Below are 10,240 nucleotides of genomic sequence, written 5' to 3'. Positions count from 1 at the left end.
CGTGGTACGGCGGAACAGCACTAGTCCTCAGTTGTACGCACGCGCAACAGAGATCAAATTGATACGCCCTCATCTTTCAGTATTTTTGTTCACGAGGCGGGATCTCCGAAGAGATACTTTATATATATAAACTCATCAGGCAAAGAACATTAATTCTAAACCGCCCGGTGATATACTGAAATTTTTAATTAATTAATTTGAAACGATAAAGATGAGGAAATCTGTGAGAATGAGAAAAAGTCGCCCCAACCGAGACTCGAACTCGGACCGCCTGCTTGATATGCAGATGTCCTAACCATTAGACCACTGGGGCTTTCATGGTATTGTTCAAGCTCGATTGGATAGCGACTCTTTAACATTCTCGGCGTGGTACGGCGGAACAGCACTAGTCCTCAGTTGTACGCACGCGCAACAGAGATCAAATTGATACGCCCTCATCTTTCAGTATTTTTGTTCACGAGGCGGGATCTCCGAAGAGATACTTTATATATATAAACTCATCAGGCAAAGAACATTAATTCTAAACCGCCCGGTGATATACTGAAATTTTTAATTAATTAATTTGAAACGATAAAGATGAGGAAATCTGTGAGAATGAGAAAAAGTCGCCCCAACCGAGACTCGAACTCGGACCGCCTGCTTGATATGCAGATGTCCTAACCATTAGACCACTGGGGCTTTCATGGTATTGTTCAAGCTCGATTGGATAGCGACTCTTTAACATTCTCGGCGTGGTACGGCGGAACAGCACTAGTCCTCAGTTGTACGCACGCGCAACAGAGATCAAATTGATACGCCCTCATCTTTCAGTATTTTTGTTCACGAGGCGGGATCTCCGAAGAGATACTTTATATATATAAACTCATCAGGCAAAGAACATTAATTCTAAACCGCCCGGTGATATACTGAAATTTTTAATTAATTAATTTGAAACGATAAAGATGAGGAAATCTGTGAGAATGAGAAAAAGTCGCCCCAACCGAGACTCGAACTCGGACCTCGGATATATATATATATATAAACACAATAGGCAAAGAACATTAATTCTAAACCGCCCGGTGATATACTGAAATTTAATTAATTAATTTGAAACGATAAAGATGAGGAAATCTGTGAGAATGAGAAAAAGTCGCCCCAACCGAGACTCGAACTCGGACCGCCTGCTTGATATGCAGATGTATATATATGTATATTAGTAATTGTTTTATCAAATAAATTGTTTTATCAAATAAATCAAGTAATTGTTTTATCAAATACATTCCAGTTATTTGAAATGTAAACAAGGGTATTGTATTCAGTTAGGCCTATATATATGGCCATTTATTGGGAGTGGTTATTATCTTAACAAGACGTAGGCCTATTACCCCCGGTTCAATGATGCATGTGTTTTGTAATAAATCATCACTGTTTTGTTTCATCTGACCATGAAGAAAATTAATATCTGTGATGTTGGTATCTTTGTAATTGTCTACTAACCATTAGTTGAACGATCGCTTTCAACAAATTCACAAGCAATAGAACAAAATCGAAATACTTCTTCTTAATCACTTTAACAAGCGACATCGAACGAATCATCATCTTAAAATGCATTTCAAATTTGTTTTTAGTGTTATTATTGCACTTTTTAGTGAAGCAATGATGACACAGGCTATTCTTAATTGTAAGTAATAATTTATATAATGTATTTAAAATGGATTTTACTTTTATTTTTTAATACAGGTCTATCATAACGTTTAATGGTTTACTAACTAAGTAAAACGTTGCTAAGTGTGTATCGTCGTCAAATCATCCTTTATTTCAAATAAAATACAATGTAACAAACATCCCAGCTTGGAGGAGCAAGCATGCAGGGCAAAACAAGACAACAATTACAAACATCGCTTGAGACAAAATACGGTAGACCTAATTGCTTTGATCTGTATAGTTTCCATTCTTTTTTTGATGCTCCAATTCAATTAAGCTTGGTTCCCACATCGTGACAATTAGGACAGTCCATCGCGCGACAGTTTGGACAGTCCATCGCGCGACACTTCGGACAGTCCATCGCACGACAGTTCGGACAGTCCATCGTGCGACAGTTCGGACAGTCCATCGTGCGACAGTTCGGACAGTCCATCGTGCGACAATTCGGACAGTCCATCGTGCGACAGTTCGGACAGTCAATTGCGCGACAATTCGGACAGTCCATTGCGCGAAGTTTGGACAGTCCATCGCGCGACAGTTCGGACAGTCCATTGCGTCGTTGCGTGGCAACCAAGCTTGACATACGAATTTCGTAATAGTGACGATACCATAATAATATGATTATTCTTTCATTTATAATTTTTAGTAAATTGTTATCATTTTCATATGATTTTTGTTATAGCAAAATTGTTTCGATCTAGACGTAAAGCTGCCGAGTGTATTCCTCGAGGAGACGCACTTTCTGATTCCATGTGTGACCGTGTGATCCCGATCCCGGATAGCATACGGGAAGAGTTTAGCCTAGACTCCTTTTATCACAACTATACCCACGCTTACGGAATACCTATTCTGTCATCAGGAGCCGTGTCAAAAAAGGCGATGTTACGAGCATGCTACACCGTCCGGTTTATGCTCGCCGATCGACAAGATGTTCGGAATGCTATGCACAACAATTGCGCACGTGTTTCAGTCATTGGTTTGAAAGAAGTTACCAATCAAATCCCGGAATATTCTCACTTTGATGACAGTACAAACGACCGTGCCCGTGGTATTGGAGGAACATTGAACAATCCCGTGACAACAGTAGGCGAAGAAAATCTGTTAAATTTGAACTACACAATAGACAGGTGGCATAATGAGGATATAGGCGTTCATGAGTTTGCTCACGCAATTCACAAGATAGGAATGAATACCATTGATTCTGAATTTAACAAACGTATAAAAGACGCATACTTAGCTGCAAAGAGTGCAGGACTCTGGAATAGAACATATGCGCAAAGCAACAAGCAGGAGTATTTCGCTGAAGGAGTACAGAAGTTCTTTAGCGTCGATGTTGTTCAAGAACACACAGATGGTGTTCACAATAATATCAGTAACCGATCAGAACTGCTTGATTATGACATCGGTCTTTACAATTTGGCTTTAGAAACATTTCCATGCGCGAACAACATTGTTTCAAGAGGTGACAATCAATGTAGGTATTAACAAATGTAAAAAGAAAATATGTGTCCTTTTACAAATTAATTGATCCCTACCTGCACCCAATGAGTCCGGCCTATGTAGTGCATTATTTGGTAATACTTAACTGGACTATGGGGTAAAAATAAAACATTCCCCTTTAAAAAAAAACTATCAAATGATACATAGAATAGAAAACACCACCACTACAAACTTAAGCAAAATAGTAAAAAAAAAAGGTCGTAGGCTTATAATGATGTCAAAAATGTGATACAAATATTCTTTATCTGTATATTTACACAACAGGCAAAGAACATTAATTCTAAACTGCCCGGTGATATACTGAAATTTAATTAATTAATTTGAAACGATAAGATGAGGAAATCTTTGAGAATGAGAAAAAATCGCCCCAACCGAGACTCAAACCCGGACCTTCTGCTTGATATGCAGATGTCCTAACCATTAGACCACTGGGGCCACGGTATTGTTCAAACTCGATTGGATAGCGACGCTTTAACATTAGGCCTAGTCCCTCAGTCCCTCTCAGAGATCAAACTGATTATCTGTATATTTATATATATACATATTGGATTTTCATGATAAACACTTGGTGTCTAATAACAGTAATATGGCTTAATTTGGGTTTGAAAGCTTCTTATTGATCTTCCACCGCTGCGTTTCTGCTCGGCTTGAACAAGATAACACAGCTACGGAGACGCGATGAATGCAACGTTGTTTTCACATTCAGTTAGGCTTATAGAATGATAATAATTATGTTAATATTGCATGCAAGTGCTACATTCACAGATGGTACTGTTGCATGTAGAATTAAATAAGTTGACATCCTGTAAAGAGCTTCTTTCTCCTTGTGAAGCAAATGGAATAATCACATAAAGCTCTGTATGCACTATCAAATAGTTTGACAAAAAGGTGTGATGTGCCCAAATATGGCAGTGATATGATGTCATCGTATCCATAGAGCTTAACTCCAAAATAATTGGATGTAAACAACAATTATTTATCTTTTTTTTTAAATATCGAACTGGAAGTCAATGGGTTTTTGGTTCAATTTAATTGGCCTAATAAAAGTTTGATTTTGTATTTTTCATTTTTGAGGGGAACAATACATCTTTAGGACTAATTATACAATGTTGAATATATTAACAAAATAAAAACATTAGTGCTAGATTTTAAGTATAAGGTATATCTAACCATGGTTTACGATACAACAACACATTTAACAGGAGGAAACCATTACCAAACTTCATCACTAATATATAATGTTATGCGACTACATATAACCCTTTAAAAAATGAAATACTGTTTATATTATCAAGCATTGATAGAGACACAGGAATTGAAAATGGATTGTGATGGGACATCATTGTCTACTACTACTACACAGACTACAACTAATGCACACACGACCCCTATATTAGGTAAGTAATATTCATAAAGCATCTGCACGCAACGCAACGACGTAAACATTGATAATAACCCCACTTCTAACAGATTCCAGTAGTGGTGCTACATGAATTTTTTTTTCTATTTTTAAAAGAAATAGAAAATTCACCAAAATAGAATATTATTTATGTCAATTTGAAGCATTTTTAGTAGCCAAGTCATGGCAGATCAGTTCCTATCATTAAAAAAGTCCTGTACACCAAATTTCTAAAACGACGTTTGCCGCTTCAGTATCTATATACCCTTTAAACATTTCCGTGATAAATTTTTATGAGTACATAGGATTTATACACAAGTACATGGTCTATCTTGAGAAAAATATCCAATAGCTTGGTTCCCACAACGCAACGCAAAGACGTAAAGCGCAACGCAAGTGGTTTGAATAATATATTGCTTGTGATTGGTCAAATTACTTGAAAGTATCATAGATCAAAATTTAAGTTGACTATTATATCTGAATACGCTACACTTGGAATTCCCACTAGAGACGCAACACAACGATGAATTATTCGAACTTTAACTTGTCATTGGTCAACTCGCTTGCGTTGCGTCTAGGTCCCTGCGTTGCGTCCTAGTTGGAACTAAAGATTTTTTTCCTGTCGACGTTATTCGACGCTATCGTTAACGATAATCGGCGATCTTCTACGTAAACATTGAAATGTTAACGATTTACAGGAAAAGGTACTCGCTATCGTTATCATTTCAACTTGATCGTTTTCAAACGATCGTCGTTGAACTGTTAACGATCAACGATGATAGCGTCGACAGGAAAACAGGCTTAGGTTAAAGAAAAACGGGGAAAGGTTACTTGCATGGAAGAATTACCGTAACTACAGTTAAATTATTCCATAAGGCCGGTACTTGCAGTGAAGTTTATTTTCCCTAGTACTTGTCATAATAAATAATATTTTGGTATTTGTTCGTTCATTTGTATTTGTTCATTCATTCATTTAATTTAGTAACATTATTTGTCCGTTTGTGTTATTCATTCGTTCAAGCGAAAACGCGTTTTAATGTCGGAATTGATATTTCCGGTCACTGACAAGTTTGAAATTATCCGTTTAGTTTAAATAGAGTTGCTTTATAGACTTAATCAACAAAACTGCGTTATAATATTCAGAATGTCGATAATGACCAGAGAGGATTAAAATGTAGTCTTCCCTGATAATAACAGTTAGTAAGAATAAACAGAGACCATGGAGCTATAACCATGCAGAGACGAGTCCCTATTTATTTTATTTATCTATTTTGGATTTACACCTTTAGATCGGTGGCACACTTTAGTACAAAGGTGCATCCTTTAAAATAACAATATAAAATATATAATCAAAAGAAACTATAAAATACTATTACTATTAATCGCCACAACACTCAACCCACCCCCCCCCCCCCCCTTTTTTTTTCATACTACATGACAAGTTTCCTCCCTTTTCACCTAAAGTTCACGAACTTAATCTTCGTGACTGTTTCATAAATTGTACTGTAATTGATTATTATGATCTAGTTTATTAAATATTATCAGTATTATTGTAGTATTTTATTAGTTTACTTTAATATTGTATTTTCGTGTCTGTTTTTGTAACTATGTTAATGTTGTTTATGTTCTATATTATTACTCCAATTCAGCTGCAATAATTATAATATTAATAATTTTTTATAATTTCTTGTACTAATGTTATAGTTTATTCAACATTTGAAAGGTTTTCAAGAAATGCAATAACTAATACATACTGTATGATTATCGGTGCTGTATCTGTAATTTGTCCAGTATCATAAGGCAAAATGTAATTTGTGTGTCATATATGTACCACATGTGACGCCTGTATCTTATGTCATAAGTCTCACCTAACACTATACAGGCGTTCCATGTGATACACTGTTTTACAGAATTTGTATATTATACTGGACAGATAATGTTGTGGAGAAAGTACAGAAAATCGGACGACATAACCAACTCAGACTATATTATAAAATGCATGATTAATTTATATATTATTCATTAATATTGTAAAAAATCTATATTATAAGTATAATATTTCCACTTATTAATATTAATAGATCGCAAAGACAACGACTTTTGTGACATATATGCGTACCAATCGAAGTTTGTTTGTCGTTCAAACGTATTCATTCGCATGATATGCCCAAACCTCTGCGATGTTCATAATGGTAAGTATATGCCTACTATAAACTACGAAAATGATATCGACTTCTAAAATATTGATGTTTAGACGTCATTGCATTAGGTAGTATATTAATAATCCTGTTGTTACTTTTCAGTTTGTGAAAATGTACATGCCGTATGCAACATGTGGCGCAATATGGGATATTGCGAAACAAAGAAGAAATTCATGTTGACCAATTGTAGGAAAAAATGCCAATGGTGCTAAATTATGATAACGATTATGCACTGTGTTTTGGTAGCAGCATAGGATGTATGTTTGCTTACAATGTATGCTTAGTTTCTTTATAGTTAAGTTAAGATGTATTGTCCCCCTGAAAATTTAAAAAAAAAAATGTTTTTTGTTGAATATGCCATTTTAATGTCACATAATAATTATCCACTTTGACCAAAAATTGGATCGAAAAAAAAAGTATTTACCAGAAAAACTGTAATTTAAAGCAAAAAATGTTCAAATTGGCTGCCAGTCAATGGTTTTTGGTGAAATTTAACCATTTATTTTGTCATTTTATAAGTGAAAACATTAGTTTTTTTCATTTTTTTTTTGCTACGGAAGTGATTAACTTTATTAAAACTACAAAATAACATGTTCAAAGTCTGATTTAATTAATTTTCATTTTTCATGTTTTTGGGGGACAATACATCTTTAATGCTTTCAAAATATTTAATCATTTAGAATCATTTACTTGTGTTTACTTACTTGTTTCCCGTACACTTTCGTCTACGGGATCGAGGCGAAGCACTCAGTGCTTAAAAGCCCCTCTTAACGATAAAATCATATTCAATATAAGGTGAAAACTTCAGCGGGTGGTTGGACCATACGACGTTAAAGATATATTGTCCCCCTAAAAAAATATTTTTTTTTATTTTTTTGTTGAATATGTTATTTTAATGTCACATAATAGTTATTCACTCTCACAAAAAATTGGGTCTGAAAAAAATTTATTTACCTGAGAAAAATGTAATTTAAAGCAAAAAATGGTCAATGGGTAATTTAACTGTTTATTTTGTCTTTTTATAGGTGAAATAATTTTTTTCCCCCGTTTTTTTTCTTATGGAAGTGAACAACTTCATTAAAACTGCAAAATGGCCTATTCAAAGTCCGATTTTAAAAATCTTTATTTTTCATGATTTTGGGGGACAATACATCTTTAAGTTTTGCTTTGAACAACTGAGTATAATATTATGGCTTTTGCCCACGTTCTCTCTCAATAGGATTTATGTACAGTATGTTGTTACAGTTTCATCGGAACTTATAATCAATTTTTAGTATGGTTAATGGTTTGTCGTTATGCTATTGTAAAATACGCAATCTTTGGTGGATGCACATATTGTAGTTCAACAAACTTTTTGCTTTGTAATAGATTAATATAAATATTATTACTGGGTTTAAACATTTCTAAAATTAAGTCTAATATTGAACTTAATATAGTGACATCATTCAAGTGTAACAACTTTTACCTACTTAATGTTATCTTGGCTTCATTTTAAAGCTTTGATGAAACAAACTTATTTTTAAATTTATGATTATAGTTTGCAAAATATTTAGTACTTTTCGCTGTTTGAATAAAGTTAAATAAAATACAATTATAAAAAGTTTGGAATATTTAATTTGTAAACATGATCTACATGCACGAGTGAGTTGCAGGCAAGCTGCAGCCTTTACAAAAAAAGCATACTGGTGAAACAATGTTGAATGTCTACACAATTGTTTAGTGCTTCTATCTCTACGTTTTTCTCTTCAATGTGATCTCTGTTGTTCTTTCAGTCAACCAAGAACAATTTTAACTGTCTTAAAATATGAACCTATGATGGCATCTCTTAAGCTCTGTCTACACTATCAAACTTTATGTGATAAAAAAAATGTGCCCATATGGACACGATGACATCATATCACTACCATATTTGGGCACATTACACTTTTTTGTCAAACTAGTTTGATAGTGTAGACAGAGCTTTAATCCTGTGTCAAAACATTGCATTATGGTCTTCCTTAATTAAAAACAGAATCGTAACAGATCCTACGCTTGTCTTTACAACTTCTTTGTATGTTATTAAAAACGATGCACCGATCCCATATGCCAGACAAGGAATACCTGAATGAAAAAATAAAACAAAATAACTAATAACTGTATACATTTGAAAATATGTATCTAACTGTAAATTGATTTGGAAATTCTGATATATTCAGGTGAGGTGAACGTATATTGGACTGAAAGACATTACGGGACAATAAATAAATACTTACCAAGATTGACAATTTTCAAAATGCCAAACAATCTATTGTCCATGGATAAATCTTGCCATGGTCGTTTGGTGCAATGATACTTAATAAATGGATAACATCCAGTTCTTAAAATATGATAGTTTGCCCCTTCTACTTCCCAATTGAAATGAGATTGTCCAAATTGGTCGCTATTAATATCAGAGTATCTGACAAAGTACGACGTCCATGCTGGAAGGTTACGCTGTTTTAAGTAACATGTGAGGACTTCGGACGACTTCGGTCTCAGCTGTTTTGGAGTTTTTATCGTCAGCAGTTTTGTAGCAGCGAAGATTTTCTTAAATGTCATTACTTGTTACTGCCAAACATACTGTATATTCATTCCTACACACATATATGTAGACATGAATTTTGAATTTTAACAACACGTGCAAATTGTAACTTTCTCACAAGGAAATCTGTTGATTTTTTTATATTTTAGTATTTCAAATAAAGCCCTAGTTACTGGTCTAACTAACTGTAAGGCTTGGGTCACTACTCCCTTTCTGGGCGCTAGCTTGGAGTAAAGACAAGGCATCTTTAGTTAATTGTTTTAATAGGCTATATTAAGTAGCCTAAATAATTATAGGCCTTAGGGCCTAGGCCCGGGCCCTAGCTGCTTGTGAGTCGAATTAAATCATTTTTATTAATTTAAATATTGTGTTATTTAGCTACTGAACTGGTCCAACTCCCAAAAACTGTCTAAAAAAGTAATGATTATTTAATCATCAATCTACCTGTCCTAGGCCCAAGCATATCCTATCGGTCGCCGACGGTACGGGGACTGAATGATTTTCTCACGGGCGCCACGCGCGGGGAGTGCTTCCGTGCTGTAGCCTAACCATAACGCTTGATTTCTAAAGCTAAAAAAACATTACATTTCAAATGGCATTACAAGAAATGTAAATAGGACTATTGTATATACGTATCAGCATATATGACATATGCTTTTAAGTGAAATATGGCATCTTACTTACATATAAAATGAAATTTAGCCGATCTTTTATTTTTTAAAAGAACCGGCTCATCTTTAAAAACAACGTAGAGCGCCAATTGTGCATTACAAATGTGCACAACTTGGATTTACTAATTATTCCACCGTATTTTACTTACTTCATATGTTTTTTAAATCAATACTATTACTTTGACTTTTTATTTTATATACTAGGCCTATATTGTAATTTCAGACA

General features: G+C 34.4%; 2 protein-coding genes across 3 annotated transcripts; one reads left to right on the top strand and one right to left on the bottom strand.

Moving 5' to 3' along the window:
• Window positions 1-1,459: 1,459 nt before the first annotated feature.
• LOC144854254 (uncharacterized) lies at window positions 1,460-7,611 on the top strand. 2 transcript variants are annotated; one of them, XM_078712182.1, is made up of 5 exons: window positions 1,460-1,660; window positions 2,366-3,157; window positions 4,479-4,580; window positions 6,664-6,774; window positions 6,886-7,611. In XM_078712182.1, exons 1-5 carry the CDS (start codon window positions 1,585-1,587, stop codon window positions 6,993-6,995), a joined length of 1,191 nt encoding a protein of 396 aa, XP_078568308.1. In that variant the 5' UTR covers window positions 1,460-1,584; the 3' UTR covers window positions 6,996-7,611. The 2 variants fall into 2 exon arrangements, with proteins under 2 accessions (XP_078568308.1, XP_078568309.1); XM_078712183.1 differs by lacking the exon at window positions 1,460-1,660 and adding an exon at window positions 1,774-1,896.
• A 763-nt stretch (window positions 7,612-8,374) lies between these two features.
• LOC144854372 (uncharacterized protein C15orf61-like) lies at window positions 8,375-10,095 on the bottom strand. Its single transcript, XM_078712321.1, has 3 exons — window positions 10,028-10,095; window positions 9,036-9,395; window positions 8,375-8,883 (listed from the first exon to the last, which is right to left on the bottom strand). Exons 2-3 carry the CDS (start codon window positions 9,358-9,360, stop codon window positions 8,756-8,758), a joined length of 453 nt encoding a protein of 150 aa, XP_078568447.1. The 5' UTR covers window positions 9,361-9,395; window positions 10,028-10,095; the 3' UTR covers window positions 8,375-8,755.
• Between the last annotated feature and the right edge of the window lie 145 nt (window positions 10,096-10,240).

This window comes from Antedon bifida, chromosome 10 (assembly GCF_963402885.1).
Source record: "Antedon bifida chromosome 10, ecAntBifi1.1, whole genome shotgun sequence".
Taxonomy (NCBI): Eukaryota; Metazoa; Echinodermata; class Crinoidea; order Comatulida; family Antedonidae; genus Antedon; species Antedon bifida.
Note: the sequence above shows the minus strand (reverse complement) of the source record. Positions and strands in the feature narration are given on the sequence as shown.